Source organism: Impatiens glandulifera, chromosome 1 (genome assembly GCF_907164915.1).
Source record: "Impatiens glandulifera chromosome 1, dImpGla2.1, whole genome shotgun sequence".
Classification (NCBI taxonomy): Eukaryota; Viridiplantae; Streptophyta; class Magnoliopsida; order Ericales; family Balsaminaceae; genus Impatiens; species Impatiens glandulifera.
In genome coordinates this window covers 34,940,356-34,967,430 of record NC_061862.1, presented here as the reverse complement: position 1 = coordinate 34,967,430, position 27,075 = coordinate 34,940,356, and the positions used below count along the sequence as shown (strand labels likewise).

Below are 27,075 nucleotides of genomic sequence, written 5' to 3'. Positions count from 1 at the left end.
TAACCAACAATAAGTTAGTTATTATGGTTTGACAATTTCTAATTTAGCCCCTTCATAAAATTAAAAATGTCACTTAGGTATCCTCACTTTATATTCATGACAAATACACCCATAAGTCATAAACTTAATTTCACATTAGATCACATTATTTTGGCTTATATTAAATATGACATATGCACAATTATTTATTATACAAGTGACCCTAAAAATTCCAACAATCTCCCACTGGGTCACGTATGTACAAAAATAAATGTATCAACCATAATGCGCCTGAAGTTTTATGTCATCTCAATCATATGTTGTATAAACAATTTTATCAATTAAATATATCAATATAGGACCAAAGAGCTCGTCGTTGTATTTAAGCACAACTAGACCCAACAATGATCACATAAATCAATACAATTAATTGACAAATCATATCATGAATGTGAGGAATGAAAATTCCATACAAGATGATCTTTTCATGTCAATTTTCAATTGGTCCTACTCTACTTTAGTGAGATCATACTTTAAACATAATTATACAAAGTGTAATGAACTGAATAATACGTAATTTCTGATCAGAATAAAAACTTTATAAATATCTATAAAATAATTAAACTAGAAGATGTCAAAATTACAAACTCCCACTGAAGTTAGAGATCGTTGATCTCTACGACACTCATACGAGCAATATCCTCATGAAAGACATTAGATGATAATAAACCTATTGCCAATAGGTTCATAACCATAGAGTTTGTACATATATATTTTATAGAAATCTATCCCCTTTGTATCATTTCTTTCAAAAAATAAACTTGATGTCAAAATCACTTAATTTGATACCTAGTAACATGTCATAAATTTCACTGCAATAGTGGATGACGTCATAAGTGTTTGTTTGACACTTCTTCAAAAAAACGACAAAACCAGCTAGCAAAAAATATAACCCGAATTAGATTTCATATTGTTTTGGCATCCCGTAAGATCGGAGTCAGAATACTCAATGATCTCAAGACTATCCGACTTCTTATATGTGAGCATTTAATTCTTAGTTCTTTTCAAATATCTCATAAATATTATCTACTTAATGACAAGCAAAATTTGTGACAAACAAAATGTCACCCGTATATAAATCCATAAATAGATGTTTACTCCCACTAAACTTGTGATACACAAATAATCAATTAAATTCACCTCAAAACCAAAAGAGAGAATTGTTATTTTGTGGAATTTATGGTATCACTAACGAGACGCTTCTTTAAGTCTATAGATGAATTTCTTTAATTTGCAAACTATATTAATTTGGTCTCTCGACCCAAAGTTTTCTCATTGCACCAAATTGTTTTTCAATGTCTCTATTGAAAAACCCCTTAACTATATTATTATGGTGAAACTCCATATCAAAATATGCAACGAGTACCATAAATTGTCCTTAAAGAGTAAATCAATTAAACTAGATTGTCATAAAGACACTTAATTTGAGGTTGTTGAGTTTGTACTTAATGAATTTGATCAATATTGTCTTGTTACTCTTCATTTTTAAACATTATCATCAATATCAATAAAATCCTTATCAATGTTAAAAAACACTTGAGATATAAATCAAATCTTCCACAATATGAATTATTAATCTAAATCATTTTTAAAGACAAAATCATTTCTCCCCTCAAACTCAATATCCTCAAAAATAAAAATATTAGAGTCTTGTCTAAAAGAAAAACAATCTTTAACTTGACATCATAAAAGTTATAGCCTTTAATTATTTAGGATATTCAAAAAAATAGTTGCTCACATTTATAAACTTAAGTAACAACTAAATTCAAATAATGATTTATCCCATCTCAAAATACTTAATGCAACATTAATATCAAGTCTTTGGACAGTAATATTAATTGCTAATAGTATTTTGGTGTAATGATCAAACATTAATAATAAGACATGTGAAATAATCAATCTATCTTTGGATGAATTAATTATTCACATAAATAAGACTTTATAATTATTACATATTTACCATCACAAGTATTAATGCAATTCTGCCAATTAATTATCAGTCTTTGGGCCAAATAATACAATCACATGAATTACACAATACTACCATTCAAAATTGTCTTGAATTAATTTCAACAAACATTGTCACTTTGGTGATTATTTGTATCAATTAATACAATCCAAATAATGAACAATAATATGATTATTTTAAATTTAAATGTCATATTATTATATATAACCCAAATCAATAATATATAATTTTCCAACAAACATGTAATTTATTTTATTATAAAAAAATAAAATTATATCTTACTTGATTTTGAAATTTGTAATGTCTCATATTAATAAATTAAATAATAAATCTTTAAAATTTATTTGACCAAATTTTAAATATTTTTATGGTCAAATTCAATTATTCATTAATTTATTAATAATCATTAACCTTAATCTTTTAATCCTAAAATAAAAGATATAATTAAAATTTTTATTATATATTGATATATATATATATAACCTTAAACATTATTCCTTAATTATTTTTTGATTTATAATATATATTATATATTATTTAATCCCTTAACAACAAATATTAACCGTCAATTTAAAACGGTTAATTTAAAACAGAGAATTTCTCCGAGAAAATCTAAACGAGAACTATCTATAAATTTAATAAACATTATTAAATAATATCATAAATCTTTATATATATATATATATATATATATATATATATATATATATATATATATATATATATATATATATATATATATATATATATATATATATATATATTTTACTCAATTATTCGATATTATCAAAAATCAATATATCCATATATTCCGAAATAGAGAGAAAATTCAAATATTCATTTTTAGGGATTTTATCATCTTAATTATCGTAAAATTCAAATATCCCTTAATGTATTAATATATATATCCGATCAAAATTTTCAAATATATATATATATATATATTCATCATAATTTATTGAAATTATCAAAACCAATATATATATTCTGAAGACATGAAATTATATATATATATATATATATATATATATATATATATATATATATATATATATATATATGATTCCTGAGAATCTAAATATCCCTAAAGAGGAGGAATCTTATGAGATAATTCAAATATCTCTTCGCATCAATCTTCATTATAACATCATACAATCTTCATGATAACATTATACAATCTTCATGATAACATCATGTAATCTTAATTAATATATAACTGTTCCTCTTTAAAAAGAAACTTAAAAAAAATCTAAATATTCATAGATCTAGGAACTTAACCGAAACCAATCCAGAGAATCTAATTATTCATAAATTGATAAATCATTATATCTTTATACCAAATTAATATATATATATATATATATATATATATATATATATATATATATATATTCCTAATAACATGCTTTTTATTTTTATTATGAATTGCATGCATATATATCTACACCAATTAATATAATTTTCTCACATAATTAAATTAGGATGGCTCTGATACCAATTGTTAGAATTATCCTAATTAGATCCTAATTTAATATGTGAAAAATTAAAATCTGAATGCAGCGGAAGTGTACATTAATTAATCGCATGAATCTTCTATTTCCTTGTAATAGAAAAAGTCTTTAATCTTCTATTTCATTAGATTCTTTTTCTTTAAACTTTCTTTATGTGGAATAGTTCTTCCATTTGATGAGTAAGTCAATAAGTTTCTCTCTCTGTTGATGGGGACGCAAAGGAGAATTGACGTTACTTCAAATGGGGACCATTACCATTACATATAACCAACAATAAGTTAGTTATTATGGTTTGACAATTTCTAATTTAGCCCTTTCATAAAATTAGAAATGTCACTTAGGTATCCTCACTTTATATTCATGACAAATACACCCATAAGTCATAAACTTAATTTCACATTAGATCACATTATTTTGGCTTATATTAAATATGACATATTCACAATTATTTATTATACAAGTGATCCTAAAAATTCCAATACATGCAACTATATCAAATCTAAAGGTGATGATATTTAATTGTGTTTTTTATATGTGGACAACTTGATATTTACTATGAATAATTCAAATATGTTCGTTAAATTTAATCAAGTGATACCAAAATGATAATAAAAAAAGTCAGAACAAGTAAAAAATGTATTTCCACATAGGCTCATAAGTAAAAGTTTTAGAAATTAAAACGGAACTAGTCCGAACATTATTCTATTTTGAAAGTAAGGTTAATCTATTTTATAATAATCATCCAATTTCACTGTATTCAATTATATATCTCATTTTATTCATATATATACTGTAATCCTACTAAAATCATTTAAAAAATGGGACCGTGGTGGGTTAAAGACATAGTCGTACTAAGGGAAGAACTTGCCGCCTGAAGGGCTTGAACTCAGAACCTCAGGGATGCTGAGAATATTTATCAGTCATTACTAATTAAGTCATACTCTTTCCTCATTGATAAATCATCATGTATATGCCCTAATTCAAGAATGAAGGTAGATTATTATTAGCATTTACGATTTTAATTTCAATTGATTGAATATGAACACAATTCAGTCAAACACGCTCTACAACCGATCAACTATCAAGTATATGATGATTATTACGTCAATTGAGCTGCTATTAGTAAATAGAATCGCAAACGAACCAGAGAAAAAAACGACTGGTCGATTCTCAAATTCATATTAAGATTGATTCTAAAAATTTGAGATTTTTTAAGAAACTTGTAAATGACCTTAGAAGACTCTTCAAGATTTCATTACGCAAAAACAAACGATCGGTTGAAGTTTTTTCTTCTCTAGCAAGCTTACTTCGATGACAATGACGACTTATGCTTCAATCGTTGTTAGGAGCTTAGAGTTCTCCCGAATGTTCTCTCAATCCTCTCTAGCCCAATGGCCAAGAATCCTCTAAAATAAATGACCATAACTCGTTACACTTAGTTAAAGTTTGGGCAAGTTCACACAAACACGCTGGCTTTGGGAGATATTTTCAGACGACGGACTTTCAATACCTATTCGGAGGTGCCTTCTGTAGATTGTCTATTAGATATACGTTGCGGAAAAAAATCTAAATATCTAATATGGATATTCATGCATAATCGATCGATTAAAGATATAATTATACTTTTGATGCGTGAACTTGGTAGATCTTACAATATGAAAAAATTGAGAGCCCCGCGTGTTACTCCTCTAGTCGGTCCACACGAGTCCGTTTAGATCTTGTTGTCTTTGATTGCTAGAACGAGAGAACAACAAATACAATCTTATAGTCTCTTGGAAAAATGTATGATATGTGAAATATTTCTCTCTCTAGTTGAAAAAGAGAAATGGAAGATTAGCTTACTCAAAGGAATTATCTAATTTGCTAATTATAAGCTTTTCCTTTTTGACAATATTTGATATTCTGTCTTCTGTTTCCGTAATTAACATTACCATTAATTTAATGATTGTTTTATTTCATAAATAACATAATATTTCTAATTATTAATAATATCAAATATTTATTAATAATTAGAAATCATTCACACTTAATCTATTTCGTCAACTACAAGTGTGTGACCTCATAAGACGCAATTATAATTGTTATAGGTTTAAACTCATTAATCGCAATTGACTTTTAGCAAAATATTACAACTCCTAAAATAATTGGATTAAATTATTTCCGTTAATATTCTATCCAAATTAGTCATTGCAAATTTAATTAAAAGACACAATTTCTTTAATCTCTCACTTGTCCTTAAACAAGTGTGTAATATAAGATACATTTGTCTCTTAATGTCTTATTTGATGATACGGTGAAATTCATATATTTTATTAAATATGTTTATTGAGCTTTGAGTTTAAAGTGTCAATTAAACGAATGATTCAATTAATTCATGTTCAATGTATCATAGTATACACGAAGTAGCAGGACTTCTCCAATCTTGTATGACTATGGCTCCCACTCAACTTTTGACACTCTCAACTATGACTTTTATAACTTTCTTTTACGGAAAGCGTTTAATATTGTCAAAGAATGTCAATTATCAAGCAATACCACAACATTCTCATATGTATGAGAAATCTATTAATCATGATTTAACTTAAAACTCTACAACTTTTGAAAAGTCTTAAGATGGTTAGTCTTACATGTATCATTCATACATATATATATATATATAAATAACTAGACATCTCCATGTCCCTATAGCCCATGAAACCTAACACTATCACTCAACTTACAATATAGTAATATATAAAATCATCCATGCCCATTTGATGATTTCAAACTATAGACTTTTTAATAATTCAAAAACTTCATTTCACTTAATGAGGTTTCATTCACCAGAACACTTAAGGTGATCTCATTTATTAATAAAGAATTATTTATACATATTATTCAATATTGATAAGAATAATATATAAATAAGGATGAAATATCATAAAATCATGTAGTCAAGCATAAAATTAGAGTCAAACACTCATAAATTCATAATGTAATACAAAAGTAAAATTAAAGTCACTCTCCAATGTGCTTGAGACCCTTAGCCCTAGTGTGACTTTCATGTTTGGGCCTAGGCATATGATTTCTCAATGGATCTACAATATTGTTATCAGTATGTACCTTACACATCCTAATATCACCCATATTGATGATGTGTCAAATAAGGTGATATTTTCTCATAACGTGTCTAGATCTGGAGCTCGAACTTGGTTCCTTTGTCTGGGTTATGGCACCATTATTGTCACAATAGATGTCAATAGGCTTTAAAATGTTATGAACAACGCTTAGTTCATTTAGGAACTTCCTTATCCAAACGGCCTCCTTCGTTACTTCACTAGCAGCAATGTACTCAACCTCTATTGTAGAATCTGCTACTATATCCTTCTTGGATCTCTTACAGCTAATAACTCCTCCATTAAGGATGAAGACATAACCCAATTGAGACTTAAAGCTATACCAATATGTCTGAAAGTTTGCATCAGTATAGTCTTGTACGATTAATTTTTTATTTCCCCCATACACTAAGAAATCATCATTGATCCTTCTAAAGTATTTTAGAATATTCTTAGCTTCACTCTAGTGTGCTTTTCCAAGACTTGACTAGTATCTTCTACATATGCTTTAAAGCATATGCAACATCTGAACAAGTACATATCATGACATACATGATAGATCCAATAGCAGAAGCATATGTGATTTTGGTCATTTTATCAAGCTCAATAGGTGTTTTAGGACATTGTGTCTTGCTATGATATATGCCATGTTGAATGGATAAAAATCCCCTTTTAGAATCTTGCATCTTGAATCTTTTAAGAATCATATTAATATAAGATTTTTGACTTAATCCAAGTAGTCTTTTATATATATCTCTATAGATCTTGATTTCATGTATGTACTCGGCATTTCCTAAGTCTTTCATTGAGAAGCGTTTCTCCAACCATTCTGTGACAGACTTTAGCATCGGATTTTCATTCCCAATAAGTAGTATGTCATCCACATACAAGACTAAAAATGTTACTTTACTCCCACTGAACTACTTGTAAACACAAGGACCCCCTTCACATGTAATGAATTCAAACTCTTTGATATATTCATCAAATCGAAAGTTCCAACTCCTAGATGCTTTCTTAAGTCCATGAATAGACTTCTTGAGCTTGCATACATTCCCAACATGATTCAAATCTTCAAAGCCTTTAGGTTGTGTCATATAAACATCTTCTTCCAAAAAAAACATTAATAATGATGTTTTAACATCCATTTTCCATATCTCATATTCATAATATGCACCAATAGCTAGGATTATCCTAATGGATCTAATTATAACTAGTGAAAATATCAAATCATAGCCTATACCATGAATTTATCTACAATCTTTGACAACTAATCTTGCCTTGTGAATAGATATATTTCCATCTTGGTCATTTTTTAGTTTGAAGATCCATTTGCTCCCAATGGGTTTTACCCCATTTGGTAAATCTATCAAGTCACATACTTGATTTTCAACCATCGAATCCATTTCAGACCTCATGGCCTCAAGCCATTTTATGGAGTCTGGACCCATCATCGCTTGATTATAGGTAGAAGGCTCATTATGTTCTAGTATAAGAACATCAAGACTTTCATTTAAGATAAAATCATAGTAACTTCTTGGCATAATTCTTGGCCTTTTCGATCTACGAGTGGGTTCAATTTGTTCAATAACTGAATCCGAAATATGATCCACTCTTATTTGTGGTTCCTCTTGTTATCATTCTTGGACGACCTGAGGCCCTAGGCCATCAAAAGTAATCATATCATCATTGATATTATCATAGTCATCTTGTTGTTGAGTTTGTTGCTCTTCATCATCTTGAACTACTTCAAGACGGTTATTTATCTCACTTGACTTGTTGGAAAGAAACTCTCTTTCTAAAAGGACATTATCCCTAGCAACAAAAACCTTTTGTTAAGTTGGATTGTAGAAGTAATATACAAAACATCCTTTTAGATATCCTATAAAGAAATATTTATTTGATTTTGAGGCAAGTTTATCTGTTTGTAAGCTTTTTACATAGGATTCACATCCTCATATTTTCAAAAATGATAGATTTGGAACCTTTCAGTCCATATCTCATATGGAGTTTTGTCTATAGTTTTATGGATTCATGTTTAGTGTTAATACAACGGTAGTGAGGGCATATCCCTAAAAAGATATCGAAAGATTAACAAAACTCAACATTGATCGAAACATGTCTAACTAAGTTTTATTTCTTCTTTCAGACACACCATTCAATTGTGGTGTTCCTGGGGTTGACAATTATGTTACAATACCACAATATTTCAAATAATGATCAAATACTCACCACCACGATCAGATTGAAGTGTTTTTATTTTCTTTCCACATTGAGTCTCTACTTCATTTTAAAATTCTTTGAATTTTCCGATTTATGTGACATAAGATAAATGTACACATATATACTCATGTCATCAATAAATATGATGAAGTATTTATATCCACCTCTAACTTTTATGATCGTTGGCCCACATACATTAGTATGTATAACGTCCAATAGTACAGTAGCCCTTTCAAACAATCTTTTGAAAGGTGACCTTTTTATTTTTTCCATCAAACATGATTACATGCAACAATGGATTCATAATCTATATCTCTTAAAAGTCCATCTTTGTGGAGCTTCTTCATGCAATTCACATTAATTTGTCCCAATCGACAATGCCATAGGTAGGCTTCACTCAAGTTACTTAATTTTTGTCTTTTGTTATTTGTGTTATATAATTCTGATTTGAGATCCAAAATGAAAATCTCATTATTTATCTGAGCACTTGCATAGAAAATATCATTATTAAAAATAGAAATACTCACATTTTTAATGCAAAATTCAAAACCATCATAATGTTATCTAGTAACCGAAATAAGGTTCTTAGTAATACAAGGGACATAATAACAATTATTCAGTTCAAATACTAATCCATAAGGTAAAGATAGACTATAAATTCCTATAGTAAGCGCAACAACATTTACTACATTTGCAATATATAGGTATATATCCCCTTTCTGCACTTATTCTATATTTCTTATTCCCTGCACATTTTAAATAATGTGAACACTATTCTTTTTGCCTCTAAGCTAGAACAGGGGATAGTCCCATTCTTTTTATCATCCAGGTACTTGGGACATTTTCTTTTCTAGTGTCCTTTGGCCTTGCATTAAAAACAATCATGATTAGAAGCTACTATTGGCTTCTCAACACCCTTGGGTATGACAACTTTTTTTCTTTTCCTTGATAATTGTTTTTTTTCTTAGACACTTTCTTAAAACCCTTCCCATTGTTGATATTCAGAATTTCCTTCCCCTTGTCATCAATCATATTGCCTTCAATATTTTTCAGTATATTATGGAGCTCATTCAGATCATGTTTTAGTCCATTTATATGATATTGTATTCTGAATGGTGCAAAATCATCATGTAAGAATCTAAGAACAATATCAATAGTCAACTCTTAGTCATATTGGGTCCTTAGATTTTCCATCCTCTTGAATAGCCTAGTTAGACTAATCACATGAGGACTCACATATTTTCCCTTCACAAGCTTACTATCAAGTATAGCCTTATGAGTTTCATATCGTTCTATCCTTTCTTGATTTTGAAACAATGTTTTAAGTTTAGTTATGATGGTATGGACATCAGAGTTCAAAGACCTCTTTTACAATCCAGGCTCCATCGCAGCGATCATTAGGCAAGTGACAGGAAATGCTTCGATTTTTAACCGCAATATCGTTGTCTTCTTCTCATCTAATGAGATTTCTATCACTATCGGGATAGGGGTAGAAAGGACGTCCTCAGGTAAGAATGATTCTCAGATTTTTTCCCAATAAAGAAAGTCCGTTCCATTGAGCTTATTTTTCTCAACAATTGAGCGTAGAGAGAATTTAAAATTATCGTTTTCTATTATCTAAAATATATGAAAATTCGTCAATGTTTGAAGATACAAATACTTATGATTAAACAATTTAACATATATGATTGCGCATTTTATTCAAATTATTATAGTCACTTACGAATAAAATGATTCCAATATCCAATTACAAACAGAAACCCAATGTACTTTTTCACTAACTTAGGTCTTGTGTGTTTAAGGTAAGTAATAATTTACTAATTATAAACATTCATTTATAATTCTTGGTTGATGATCCACATCCAATGTAAAATCGTCTCCATGCCTCAAGATCCAAAACTTTCTTTTGGTCTCTTGTTGGGTATAGATTCGTCCTCATGAGTATAAGGTTGAGGAAGGACACCATCGCTTTTGCAAAACCCATCAAATCAAAAAATCATAAACTGCATGAGTTATGATGCAGAAAGGCATTGCCCCAAATTTCATTAAGAACTATCATTTTGAATAATTTAAACCAAATAATAATATTTCATGGATCTCCTTAATGGTACTTAATTTTATTAAAATCATTATAATATATAATTCAATAAAAAAATTATGAATTATAAAATAATGAGACCAATTTTTTTTTTTAATTTTAAAGATATAAAATCTTTTATTTTTCCTAACTCTTAGAAGAAAATTAAAATAAAGCATATTTATTTTATCAAAACAAGTTCGCATGATTTAATCTCAAATATATATATATATATATATATATATATATATATATATATTATTTTATTTTTTACATTTAGTCATGTAAGATTGTCAAACAAACCATAAGTTTCACAATATCTTTATTATCAATTATTGTATCAAAATTAACAATTAATATATACAATAATTTTAAGGAACTTAGCTCTAATACCATTGTAGATTATCTATTAGATATATGTTGTGGAAAAAATATAATCTAAATATCTAATTAGGTTATTCATGCATAAACTCAGTAGATCGTGCAATATGGAAAAAATGAGAGCCCCACGTGTTACTCTTCTAGTCGGTCCACACGAGTCTGTTTAGATCTTATTGTCTTCGATTGCTAAAATGAGCTTCGATTGCTAGAACGAGAGAACAGTAAAAACAATCTTATTGTCTCTTGGGAAAAATGTATAATATCACGGTGAAATATTTCTCTCTTTAGTTGATTAAAAAGAGAGATTAACTTAATCAAAGGAATCATCTGATTTGCAAATTATAAGTGTTCAGAATATCAAAAAGACAATATTTGATATTCTGTCATCCGTTTCCTTAATTAACATTACCATTAATAATGGTTTTATTTCATAAATAAAACAATGTTTCTAATTAGCGGTTTCTGAAATTAATTTTACTATGTTTTATTTCATAAATAAAACAATAAAACATTAAACAATATTTATAATTATTAATAATATATAATATATACTAATAATTATAAATCATTCCTACTTAATATATTTCGTCAACTCTAAGTGTGTAACCTCATATGACCCAATTATAATAGTTATAGGTTTAAACCCATTAATCGCAGTTAGCTTCTAGCAAAACATTCCCACTCCTAAAAATATTGTATTATATTATCTCTATTAATTGTCCTATCCAAGTTTAGTCAATGCACATTAAATTAACTGACACAATTCATTCACGTTGAACATTGTAGCCCTCTCAAATAAATTTCTTTTGATACCTCGCAATGTTTGAATTAATTTCAGCATTTGAGTAATATATTATTTAGTAATTGTATATGATTAAAATATAATTAAGGTGATTTATTAAAGTATAAAGAGTATAAACTTATTTAGATATCTATAATTAATATAGGGAAATATTTGTGTAGAAGTAGAAATACCATTTACTATTTTGTTAATGGGTCAAATAGTAAATGGGTATATTAAGGTTAGGTCTTCAATCCATATAGATAGCATACCTATTATATTACTCTCATCAGAGACTAAAGATAGATGTTTATGCACTCTCAAGAACACTTAAAGACTATCAATAAAGGATTGGAAGATCTAAATCTCATCCATATCAAATATTTTGATCCAGATTTGGAACTGAGAGATCCAAGAGATAGAAGATTAGAAGACAACTTAATGAACGGTTCATCATTGCAGATTCAAGTATATTTCTGCAACTAAAGTTTATCTCAATTTATCAACATTGAATATTAATATTATAGAACTAAAGAGTTATAATAAATATTCTAACAATTGTATCAGAGCCTTCTTAATATCGATCTATTAAGAATTAAGTTTATGAAAATTTTTAAGAATAGGATCAAATGTGGTTTATATACCCTCTTTTTTTTAACTCAAAAGAAACTTATGATAAAATTTAATTATGTAATTAAAATTTAATTTATAAGATTATAAAGGAATGTTAAAGAATTAAAGAAAGAAATCTCCCATGAGAAAATCTAACTAAGGTTTTGTTGATGTATAAGGAAGATGTACTATTAAATTTTTTTAAGGAAATATGTTATATTATTATTTTAATAATAATAATATATATATATATTATATATATATATGTATATATATTATATATATATATATATATAAAGGAATATGAATATAAATTCTTAAATAATATGAATTCTGATTTTCTATATTTAGAGTTAATGAGTATTAAGAAAATTGAACACATTTTGTAAAGAATTTATTATATTATATATTTAAATATATATATATGGACGAAGAAATGGATAATTTCACTATTAATTAGGATTATTTTTCTAAAATAATAGATTAATATATTAATATACAATTATAATTAAAGAAATTTATAGTTTATTTTAAAGAGATAAACATTAATGACTAAAAAATAGATTGTATAAAGTTTTTATAGAAAATAAAAAATTTATGTTATATATAATCAGTGCCCTCCCGAGAATTGGGTGATAACAAACACACTTACAAAACTAAAAAAAAATAGTTTGGATGAATATTGAACATAACTAAATAAAAAAAATTATTTTTTTATTCTAAAGTATTATGTTACACACTTTTATATGTTAAAAAAATTAATACGTCTAACTAAAAAAATTAATTATTTTTTACTAAATAACCTGTCCTTAGGATGGAATGGGTTACCCTAACTGGTGAACTTGCTAAGCTACCCCATATTTTATGTTTATAAATGTGAGTATATATTATTCAGAATTAATTAAGAAGTATATATGTTTTCATATTTATATAAACTAGCATGTAGCCTTTTTAATTATATAAAAATCAAGAAAAAAAATTACAATAAATATATGATAGCATTTTTTATTTTATTTTTAACTATTTACTCTCACATGTATATTCAAACTAATCACACCTCTCAACCAGACAATATGTATATATATAAAAAATGAAGGATTATAAAGGAACTAAAACATTCATTTCATATATAAATGCATGTTATATATATATTTATATTTATTAAACTTAAATAACTGTAATTATTTTACAATACAAAATTACTTGATTTGATTTGATTTTTCATATGGAGATCTTCTACATGTATCCTCTCGTGATTTGTATGAATTTCTCGCTATTTCGGTTATACATGTAGTTGGTCCATATTTATTTTGTAGGACTTTTTCCGGCGTTACTTATCAATCATCGGTAAAGAATAATTTTAAATATCGTTCATAATATTTTGTAGATATTTATAGATACTGTTTCATTGGTTACTTGCTATATTCTATAATAGTAATCGTTAAAGAATTCAAATGAGTTCAATGAATCGCATAATTGTTTGATCAATTCTAATAAAAGTTTTATTTTTGTAAATTGTTTATGCAATTTAATATCTAGATCATATTGATTTTAATTTTGTGGACGTTATCTTATATTATTTATTAATATGTAACTCTTATTTTAATTTAATGACAATTAATTACTTATTTGACATTAATTATATAAATATATATATAATTAAGGAATTAATATATTAATATATAATTAAGGAATATAGGATGATGTGAAGAAAAAAATTTTCATAATATGAATTCTTATTTCAGAATAATAATTATGGAATAATAGATATTCATAAGTATTTATGGTTAAGAAAAAAAATCATTATACATATTTAATTGGGGACAAAAAATCATTGAGTTTTTTTATAACTTAATTAAAGTATTAATTATTTATATTAATAATTAATATATATGCAATAAAAAAAATTAAGAATTAGGATTTCAAATTTCGAATTTCAACAATTATATATAAAATAAAAATTTTAAATTGAGAAATTAAAGAAAGTCTTGAATTAAAAAAATTCTTTTCTTTTATTATTATTAATTTATAATTAAAAAATAAATAAAGAATCTCAATAATTTTATATTATATTTTTAATTAATCTTATAATTGATATGCTTCTCATTTTGAGAATTAAGAATTTGTTTTTCATATTCATATCTAATTAATTAATTAATTAGATATAATATTTTATATATTATATAATATTTTATATACTATATTTGGATAGATTATTAAGTGTGTAATATATATATATATATATATATATATATATATATATATATATATATATATATATAATTTTGTTTTAGGTATATATATTGTGTTAATTGATATTAAAAAATTGTGAAATGATTATTAAAATCTCAATCACGTGATTTTGATAAATTAAACAACATTTAGATTTTCAGTGTAAATAAAACATTTCAAAATTTGGTATAATTTTAGATCCATTTAAATTTATAATTACATAGTTGTTAATCGGCTCAAAAGAAGGTTAATAATTGGTCGAATTACAAATTTAAATAATATAAAAATTATTAATTTACCCCACTAAGGTAGCTCAGTGGTAAGAGTCAGATTAAATGACCAAAATGTCACGGGTTTGATTCCATCTAGAAGCGTTTTCAGTTCAAGCGAGGGAGAATGGTTGTGGGGTGTCATGTTAATTCTCGTTTAATTCCCAAAAAATGATTGTGGGGTGTCATGCTAGTTCTCCTTTAATTCCCCAAAAAAAATATTAATTCATAAAAAAATATTGATTTAAGTTATCTAATCTATTTATTTTATAAGATTAAGACGGTTATATTTGTAATAATGCGGTTATTAATTGACCCAAAGAAAGTTTAATAATATTGGTCGAGTTACACATTTAAAATTTTGTATAAAAGTTATTAATTTATGAAATCAGATAATTGAAACAATATTATAGCAAAGTAGGCTCTCTTGTGTATATTAATATGTTATATAAATTAAGAATGTAATGTGTATGTAATTAACGTGGTTATTCAATCGTTCCAAAGAAAGATAAATAATTGGTCAAAATAACATTATACTCATGTAGTAATAAATGTGTAACAATTATTCGGTGTGCCATTTGAATAATTTGACTATCCAAAGGTAGTTAATTGTTCGATAGGACTTATTGTTAATATTTGATTACTACGAATAAGTATCATTTGTAAGGTAGTATTTCATGTCCAAAGACTAAATATTAATGTTGTGTTTTATATCTTATGATGAGGTGTACCATTATTTTGAGTTTATGTGATTATTTAATTTATGTGAGTATGTTTGTTAATTTGTTTTATTATATAATTAAGTTAACAATTCTACTTATATGATATTTTGTCAACATCTTAAGTTCATTTTATATGATAAAATATTAAGACACATTTAGATTTTGTTTATTTTTAAGAACTATGTCTAAAAGGGGTTAAAATTGCTAAGAATATTATTTGAATAAAGGTATCATAATAAATACACCATAATATATGTTTATTTTGTTTCAAAAGTAAATGCATTAAAATTAGAGTTACACTAATGTATTCTCATGCATCTAATTTAAATTTTCATATTCACACCTAAGTTAATTTGTTGTGAATTACAGTTGTGTAAAGGAAGACTTAGTCTCTATATAAACACACATTATATTGTTTGTAAGAAATAAAATATTAAAACAAAAATAACATAAATGGCGATCACTTAGTAAGATAGGAAATAATAAGTTGTAGAAATTACAAATGTTGCACCTAAAAGAAAATTACTAAAGAAAGTGTTGCATAAAATAATACAATTTTTTTTTGTTCTAAGAATAATTTAACTTTGGTACTTATATACATTTGATATTAAACTCTTATGTATTATCTAAAGTAAGTGTGTTGATGTACGATAGAGTTATAGTTGTCAAAAGTCAATTGATGGTGAAAGAAAAATCGACGTACACATTAACAATTCAAATTAAAGATGAGAAAATAAAGAAATATTTGAGATACTCTTAATTTGAATGTGGAGTTAGTTTTCAAAAATTAATTGATGGTGAAAGAAATATTGTCATGGACAATGAAAATTCAAATTAATGATAAGGAAATAAGGAACTATTTCGGATACTCTTTAATTGATAACAAACATTTAAGACAACGACTTTTTCCTACTGAAAATAAGTTGAATTTGATTTGATTTCTCAAATCTTGTTTCACCATATAATGAATTTATTTGTAGAAAAGTATTAAGAACTATAACATATATATGAAATAAAGTTTCAACTAAAATAACTAGTAAATTCTTTTAGGGTTGTCCAGTTAAGGTTTGGCCTTAAAGGTCCAAAGAAAATAAATTAGACAAAAAAAATTGTTAGATGTTAACTGTTGGATATTCTAAAAGATTTGAAGACAAATTTAGCCTCATAAGTATTTCAAGATTAGCCTTGAAAATAAAGAAATACAAAAAATTTATTTAGTGAGAGTCTAATGTATGCTAAAGATTGTATGCATCAAGATATTAAATATATTTACGATGTTGGACAAATACTTAAAAGATCCTAGTTTAGATCACTAGAAAACAACCAAATGAGTGATAGCAAAATATTACATACTCATATAAAATCATATAAAATCGAATCAGATATGGATCATTTAATGTTTTGAATCAAATTTTGTGGATAACAAAATAGTTAGAACTTTGTGCCACGTAATTTTAGTTTAATTACTAGTTTAATAAATTAATTCTTGTAAGACGGTTAAGTAAACACTCAAATTATTTCAATATGATGGTATAATTTATTAGGTATTTTGTGATATCCAATTAAAGAATATGACTGTAAAATTTTGTCACAGTGTTACAAATTATGGATAGAAGAAACACCATTAAAGTTATTAGGTGATAATAATCTATAGTCTTTTACTTTAGTAATATGAGTTTGACCAAGTCAAACTATTTGGAGAATAAAGTATTTAGAATATTTAGTTATTTATTAAGCATATTTGGAAAAACTCTAAATTATGGATCCCTTTTTTAAATATTTGTTACCCAGGATCTTTTATAAACATATTATTCATATGGGTATTATATGTTTAGATTATATATAGTTTTAGTGGGAGTTTTTATTGTGATGCTCGTATAAATATAATTTGAAATTCATATGGACGTTAAAAATTAAAGATTTAGTCTTAAAGAAATTAAGATTATAATTTATTCAGATTGATCTATGTAAAGAATAAAGGAGGAGGTGTTCAGGTGTAAAATGAAAAAAGGAAATCGAGCCTCATATGTCATAGCGAGCATAAAAGTTTAGTTGATATTAGACATGTTAAATATCGTGCTACATATTAATCAACACTACACACTCATATTTGATCTATGTCATTTGACTTTATTGACATATATGACTATTGAGAGTTTAGTTACGAATTAATGTAACACAAATTGCTTTAATCCTATGTTCATATAATTGATGAACGAGATTAATATAGATGTATTTGGAGATGATAATAATATTTTGAACTCTTAAAGTTATAATATACGATTATAGAAAATATTTATATGACCAAAATAAGAGATTGTTGTAATTAATTCCAACATTTTGTGATATATTATTTAGTAATTGTATATTAGTTGTTATCATATAAAGATTAAAACACAATTAAAGTGAACTATTAAAGTATAAAGGTTATAGGCTTATTTAGACATATGTAATAAATATTGGGACATCCTCTCTTCTAGTCTAGCGGCAACAAGAGATGTATATCTCCAACCTCCTTGAGGTCTTGGGTTCGAGCCCATCATGTGGCAAGTTTTGTTCTTAGTTAAATGGTTAAGTGTGTTTGCGGGCTATGTGTTTAACCTGTGTGGATTAGTCGCACTCCAAAGCAGAAACAAGGGGACATATTTGTGTAAAATGAGAAATATCATTTACTATTTTGTTCATAGACCGAATAATAAATGGGTATATTATGGTTATGTCTCATACTCATATAAATAGTCTACATATTATATTATGTTACTCTCATCAAACTAAAGGTAATCTTTTTTCACTCTCAAGAACACTAAGAGCTATCAATAGATAGAGGGTTGTAAGACATAAAATTCACCCATGTCAAACATTTCGATCCAGATTTAGATTCAAATCAAAACTAGGAGATCCAAAAGATAGACTATCAAAATAACGACTTAATGAACAATTCTTCATTACAAATTTAAGTATATTTTCGTAACTAATGATAAAGATTTAGACTAATTATTTTAACACACAACGTATAGTATAACATCCATAATTGTCACTTCAAGTCGAAGTTACTCCAATTGGCATCAAATGGAGGTAAGAAACTTATAAATTGGGATGGAAAAAATTAGTGTCAAGAAATATATTAAATATTTTAAATTTTGTATATATTTAAAACTTATTTTCACTTATTTTTTAGAATTTCAATTGAAATAATTTAAAATGATATTGTCATTTTATGGATTTAACTTAATGAGACATAAATTTATTATTAGGGATTTCATAAGCTTAGCTGATTTAGCTAATAATTTTGTTTCCACCTTTAAATAATTTCTCATATAAAAAACAAATAAATTGATTCAAAAGAAATAGGAATATCTTTTCTATTTAATGTAAAATCGGATCTTAACAATCTAGTGTAGATTGAGGAGAAATAAATTCACCAACTTTTGACTTGTTTTTTTTTATTTTTAAACTTTAGTTAAATCATAAGTTAGAGAAGACTTATTTTTATTTTATTTTCATTTATATAAAATTTTAATTTAAAATATATATATATATATATATATATATATAATTTAAAATTAATCATGAACAAATTTGTTAGTTTATCATATTTAATTTACGTACAATTTTTTAAATTTATATATCTAGATATATTTAAATTTGTACCATAAAATATTATTTGTTTAAATATAAAAATATTTGAGAATAAAAAATTAAAATAATAGTCGGTATAAAAGATTGAGATTGACCTCTATAAAAAATAAATCATTTAAATAATGTATAAATAAAATATTAAATGTTTTTAGTTGACCGATTAAATATTATTTATATTAAAAAATAAAAATAAAAAAGAATGAGAGAATAAATGAACCAAATTTAAAACCAATAATACTCAGAGAAATGTTTCTTTTTTTTAATGTATTTTTTTAACATTGGAGAGTTTTTTTTAACCACTTTAAATTTTATTATGTTTTTGTTCTCTTGGTCAAAATTATCAAAATTTCAGTTCTACATTTTTATAATGTGAATAATACTCTGAGTTATTTCTGAATTGTTTTGTTGTTCATTATTTTGTAACTTGTTGTTTTTTTAAAGTTATTATTTTTTTCTAACAAAAAAATAATTAAAATTGATAATTTAGTTGGAAACTCTCACATGTATTTTTTCATTATTTTTACTGATTTTTTCATTTTTTATTCTATATGTAAATTTTTAGTTATCATTTGCACTTAAATATTTATGCTGTTTGTTTAATTTGTTCTAATTTATCACTCATAATGATATATATTTGGAATAACTAGAAAATTTTTAAATTTTATTTTCCAACGCTTAAACATTCTTGAATTTTCTTTATTACAATTATAATTTTACAAATTTATTATAATATTTAACATTTAGATTCTGTTTTCATTTTGTTTAATTTTATTTTACAAATTAATTTGATATATGTAACTATTGAAATTATTAAAAAAAAAAATTACGTGATTATTTATCACTTTAAGGGAGTTGTTGGATTGGCAAATATATATGTTTTAGGAGTGGAAGAAATATAATAAGATACAATTAGTCCTCCAAGAACACTAATTACTAATTGTCATGGTGAGCATAATTGTTCCTTGGTTGCTCTGTCTCCATTTATTGGTGGTTTTTGTTGCAAGTATTGGGAATAAAGCAGCAGATGGGATGAGTCTTCGTATGTTCACCAACTATGGTTATTCATATAAAGTGAAGATTGCAATTGGCACTTTCAAATTACCTAATGATCCTAAACCTAAATACATGATGTACAATTTGAAGGTGGACCTCAGTAGTGACCTTCTTTGGTTGGAATGTGAAGGTTGCACAAGGTGTTTTAAGCCCCCTATATTGAATGTGATTCCTTTTCCATTCAGTAATTCTAGCTCGGGAAGTCATAATGTTGACGATGGACCGACCTATTCAATTAACTATGACGATGGTACATATAGTATAGGCTATCCAGCAAGAGAAACTTTTAGTTTCAATTCCAGTTCTTCTAAATCTTTTTTGTTTAAAAAACAAACATTTACCATAAACAACATCTTGTTTGGCTGTGGTATTCAAAATAAGATGCGCCCAAAGATGATTATTCGTGCAATTGACGGTTCACCATCTGTATCTTTATCTCTATCTGGAGTCATGGGTCTTGGTTGGGGTCCTCTATCTTTTGTGGAACAGACTAATTCTGTCAGTAAAGGAAGATTTTCTTATTGCCTTCCAACCATTTTAAGTCAATATACCGAGGTCAAAACTTATTTGAGATTTGGAAATGATATACCATTAAATAAAGGAAATATAATCAACTCAACGCCATTAAAAAGAATCGAAAAAGATCTAGGGTATCATTTGGAAATGGTTGGGATCAGCCTTAACAATCATCGGCTAAATATTAGCAATGACTTGTTTCTAGTAAAGAATAAAGGTGGTGGTGGTGGATGCATTATAAATTTTAAGGTACCAGTATCGCATATTATTCAGCCTGCCTATGAAAAATTGAAATATGCTGTTATTCAATATTTCTCCAAAATCCCAGGAATATTTAGAGTGAACAAATTGACATTACCATTTCCATTTGAACAAGATCAATTGTGTTACAGTAGTAATAATTTCCTTACACCATTTGACAAAATCAAATTTCCAACCATTACATTCCATTTCAGTGGGAAACAAGCCAACTTGGTCCTAAGCGAGGAGACTGCCTTTAGTTCCTTTCGAATTGGACCTATGATCGATATGTATTTTTGTTTGGCTCTGGTCCCCGATCCTAGTACTACTATCATTGGCCTGTATCAACAACTCAATCATCGATTTGTGTATGATAGGAATCATAATGAACTACTTTTCTATCCTGAGAATTGCTTAAAGAATTCTTAAAGTAATTAAGACTCATTAAATGATTTGAGATGATCCACATATAATAAGATTTTCAATCCTTGAAGAAGATAGAGATTTTATTATTAATAATGTATTTCTATGAAATTAAGTATAAAATTGTGTGTTGAAATTTATTTTTGGTCTCAAATCTCAATATATATGATCCAAGACACATTGATCTCATTATATTCCCATGTCATTTTTTTTTATTTTTTTCATGAGTAATGATAAGGAAAAAATTCATTATACAAACAATTTTTCTCTTCAACTTTGAATTATATCTTAAAAAACACATTTAAAATTTATTATCACTTCAACTTTATTTTTAAAAATTACATTTCATAATTTATCTCTTTAAAATTTTATTATTAAATTAATATATATAGTTTTTATAATTATTAATATATTTTTTAAATTATATATATATGTTTCATATATAAATTTATTATTATATATATTAAATTTGTTAATATATATATATATATATATATATATAAATATTTTATAATTTTAAAAGAATATATACATTTGTTTTAATTTAAAATATATATAATTAAAGTGAAAAAAATTAAATGCAAATTTTTTAAATTACTTTTTTCTTATTCCACTCAATAATTTATTAATTTTTACTTATTATAAAATTCAAAAATTTTCAACAATAATTATAATTTAAAATAAAATATATAATAGTTAATTGTATTGTCCTTAATTAAAAACAATCGCTCATTCATTCATTTAGTATGTAATTAAAAATTAAAAAATACCAATAAAATATAGATACAAATGAAATATAAATTTAAGTCCTGTTTGGAAACGCCTAACTTGGGTTTGAGCAATATTTTTTTTAATTTACTTAAAAACTAAAATATTTTATTAGGGTGTTAATTTAAATGAAATAATTATATACAATATATTTTAATTATATATATATAAATAATTTAATAACATTTATTTGTTAAATTTCAGCTCCATTTCAACTTTATCATACATGGCACCCTTAAATTTAATAATTGTTTAAAATGTACCATCTAACCATCTAATTAATTTTAGAAAATCGAAACCACATAATATAAACAAATGAGGTTAAATTATATGGGCGGCTCTCCAATTACTTCAATCACTCATTTTTAGCCCTCAAACTAATTTTTAAAACAAAACACCCTTTCAACTTGTATAAAGGTCACAAATAGTCATTCTGTCAACTTTTTTTTTTTTTTTTTTGTTAAACATAATAGCTTAAGCTTAAAATATTATTTTTTTTATATATTATCTTTAATCTTATTTTTTATATTTATATATATAATAATTAAATCGCTTATATATAATATTATATATATATATATATATTATTAATTTTTATAATTATTAAATCTTTTATATATTATATATATTATTTGTTTTTATTTATATCTATATAAAATAAAATTTAAAATAATTTATATAATATATATATATATATAATTTATATACATTATCTTTACTCATTAATTTATATATAATATATATTTTAAAAATAATTTAAGGTTTAAAAGTAATTGAGTATATAATTAGACGGTTACCATTATTTTTGACCTTTATATTATTTTTTAAAATATATATTATATAAATATATATATATATATATATAATAATTAAAGATAATATATATAAATTATTTTTAAACTTTGTTGTATAGATATATAAATATATATAAATAAATAATATATATATATAAGAGATTTAATAACTATATAAATATATAAATATAAAAATTAATAAAATATATATATATATATAAGTGATTTAATAATTATATATAAATATAAAAAACATGATTAAAAATAATATATAAAAAAAATAATATTTTAGACTTACACGGATATATTTAATTAAAAAGTTCACGGAATGACATCTTTTGAAAAGTTGAAAAAACAATTTATTTTAAAAAATAATTTAAAAGCTAAAAATGAACGATCAAAGTAATTAGAGGACCTCCTAAATAATTTGTCATATAAATTATCCTTAATCATCCCTCAATATTGTTTTTTTTTCGCTTGAAATCATATTAACATCTCAAACTTTATATATATAAAACAAATTATAAACAAAATATAATATAATTTTATATTCAAAATAATTGCCTAAAACATAATAAATTATACTTTTTTTTCTAACATTTGTAATTAATTTATTCAAAATTTCTTCAATTGTTTTCTCTTTTATATTTTATTTTTTATTTATTATATATTTATTTATTAAATATAATATATATTTTAAAACATATATATTTATATATTTTATTTTGATTTATTCACCCTCTCTATTATTAATCTATAAAAAAACTAAATAAATTAAAAATATATATTAAAAATATAATAAGTCTAAAAGAGAGATAAATAATTAATAAGAAAAAAATAGAGAGTAGAGAAGGAAAGTCTTTTTTTCATAAGGTAAGAGCAGGTTCGAATTAATATTTGATAGAAAATTTCCTCTATCTAATTTCTTTTTATCTCCAATATATTGTGATAAATAAAGTTTCTTGCTTTCATTCTCGCATCTAAGTTGTTCAAATTCTTCATTTTTATTTTTCCCAAAATCTGACATTGTTTCAGAGTGCCATCCATACTAAAAACAAGATTCACCACTCATTCATGAAAGATGAGACATCCAAAGCAACAATCGATTCATGACCATCTTATTTTTTACTAGAAAAATATCTTTTAAACCACACAATGAAAAGACTCCTATTAAGATTGTCGAAATCATCGGATTTTCTTTCTACCTGTCGTCAGGATCCTTCAAACACAATCCTAGCTTGAGGACATTGTTGGACTCAAGTAATTAAGCAACCATGACTAAACAATGTCTCAAGAAATGGAGGCCTTAAGTACTTCATCTATGAAACCCTATCAAACTTAAGCTCATGCAATCGTCACCTCCAATAAACATTTGCTTCTACAAAAGATTTCTGCAAAGTATGTTGCGATGAAATTTCGCAATAGAATTTTAACCAAGAGAAACATTTCTGCAAAAACTCTTCAACAATTTTATAGGGAGGATTTAAATTGTGATGTGAGTTGTCTTTGATGAATAAAGCCAAAAAATAGTTTTTGGCCGAAGTTGAATGTAACATCGAGAAAGACTTTAGGGAGTTATGGAACTATTTGGAAAAACTACGATCAAGGAATAGTGGTTCTTTTATTCTTAAAACCATCAAAGATGAAACAACAGCTGAAACAAAATTTCATAAATGTATCTGTGTTTTGAGGCATGTAAGAGTGGTTAGATAAACTGTTATAGACCAATAATTATGGTTGATGGATGTGTTTGTTGGATTTTGGATTTAAATATATATGTAGAACATATTATTAGATTAAAGTCATGGGCTTAATGATTATGAAATGAATAATTGTAGATACTCGTTTAGTATTTGTTTATTTGGTGACGTGACAAAACAAGTATTAATAATATGGTGGGCCTTCTTATATTGTGGGCTTAAACTAGGGTTAAGTACCTGAGACAAGTATTATTTAAGAAACAGGAGAGGGTTCTCTCTCTCAACTCTCCTCTGTTTTCTTGTCCTTTGATTTCCCCTGTCAATATCAGAGGAGAACGGATAATACTTAGTCTTGGAAGACCTAGTCGTTCCTTTCAAGAACAGATCAATCCGGATCTACAATGGAATCATCTTCAGGTACGCTTCCGCTGCGTTATAATTATAATTTATATTCATGATTAGAATAATGATAAACATTCTATCAGTTGGTATCAGAGCTATCCTATTTATGAATCGATAATTTTATAATGATCGTATTTGAATCTGGATTGATTTATTTATTTATTTATTTATTTATTTATTTTTTTAATTAATAATAAATAAAATATATTATTTTATTTTTATTATCATTACTATTAAATTACAAGATAAATTAAATAAATAAGGAATTGATAATATAATATTTATTTATTATCATATTAATAAAAAAAAATTATATTATATTAAATAATATTAACAACTAAGAAATGAATTATTAGAATCTGTTTTATTAAATTAGATAATAATATTAATAATTTAATATTTATTCCAATTTAAATAAAATAATTTCATCTTCAGATGTCACCAAAGTGACCTCTATTTCGTAATTGTTTTATTTAAATTCTTAAGGATGGTTGTATATTTTTTTTATTTTATGCGTTTATTGATTAACCCAAAGGTTGATCAATACTTGACAGAAATATAAACATATTCGTGGTAATAAATCTGTGACAGTTATAAAGTTTTCATGTGGATTATACTTTTATCTAAAGATAAATTTATTAGTTTTACAGTATTTATTTTCAAGATTTTATTATTGCAACAAGAGTACCGCTTACAATTAAAATTATTATCCAAAGATTTTGTTTTAATGCTGTGTTTGGTATCTTGCGATGGGGTTAACCATAATTTGTTTATTATTTAAATATTTGTAATAATGTGAGTGTTTATATTTTTTTTAACTTCGGGATCTGGTTCTTTGATATCTGTTAACTATCTAGTCCTCATTTTATCGGGGGACAACTTTAAGAACTGGAAAGAATCCATTTTGATTCATTTGGGCTGTATGGATCTGGACTTAGCATTAAGGATAGACCAACCCGCTCCTCTTACGGATGTAAGCACTGCTGATCAAAGGCAGATGTTTGAGAAGTGAGAAAGGTCTAATCGTTTAAGTCTGATGATCATAAAGAAAAGCATTCCAGAAATATTTCGGGGTACGATATCTGATGATATCACCAAGGCTGAAGAATTTCTCATCGAGATAGAAAAATGCTTTACTAAAAGCGATAAGGCAGAAATAAGTACTTTTCTTAAGTCACTCATTACCATGAGGTATCTCGGGAAGGGGAACATATGGGAATACATCCTTAATATGTCTAATGTCGCTTCAAAACTAAAAGCACTCAAGTTAGACCTTTCAAAGCACATGTTAGTCCTATTGGTTCTGCTCTCACTTCCTGCTCAATACGATCAGTTCAAAGTTAGTTATAACTGTCAAAAGGAGAAATGGACTCTTAATGAACTCATTTCTCACTATGTTGAAGAGGAAGAAAGAATGAAGCACAAAAGGACTGAGGAGGTACATATGATTGAAACCTCGAAATATGTTGGCGGCAATAAATGAAAGTTTAAGGCCGTGAAGATTAAGACTGCTAAGGCTCTAGTCTCAGCTCCTCAGGCTCGTCCTATGGAGAAATCTTGCTTCTTTTGCAAGAAGACTGGACATGAAAAGAAGGATTATGCCAGCTATCATAATTGGTGTGTGAAGGAAGG

General features: G+C 25.6%; 2 protein-coding genes across 2 annotated transcripts; one reads left to right on the top strand and one right to left on the bottom strand.

Annotated features, from left to right (window-relative positions):
• Positions 1-6,516: 6,516 nt before the first annotated feature.
• LOC124924351 lies at positions 6,517-8,155 on the bottom strand. The gene is made up of 5 exons (XM_047464405.1): positions 7,994-8,155; positions 7,398-7,534; positions 7,167-7,307; positions 6,708-6,952; positions 6,517-6,596 (listed from the first exon to the last, which is right to left on the bottom strand). Exons 1-5 carry the CDS (start codon positions 8,153-8,155, stop codon positions 6,517-6,519), a joined length of 765 nt encoding a protein of 254 aa, XP_047320361.1.
• A 12,334-nt stretch (positions 8,156-20,489) lies between these two features.
• LOC124924342 (aspartic proteinase CDR1-like) lies at positions 20,490-21,785 on the top strand. Its single transcript, XM_047464398.1, has one exon. It carries the CDS (start codon positions 20,490-20,492, stop codon positions 21,783-21,785), a length of 1,296 nt encoding a protein of 431 aa, XP_047320354.1.
• The last annotated feature ends 5,290 nt before the right edge of the window (positions 21,786-27,075 follow it).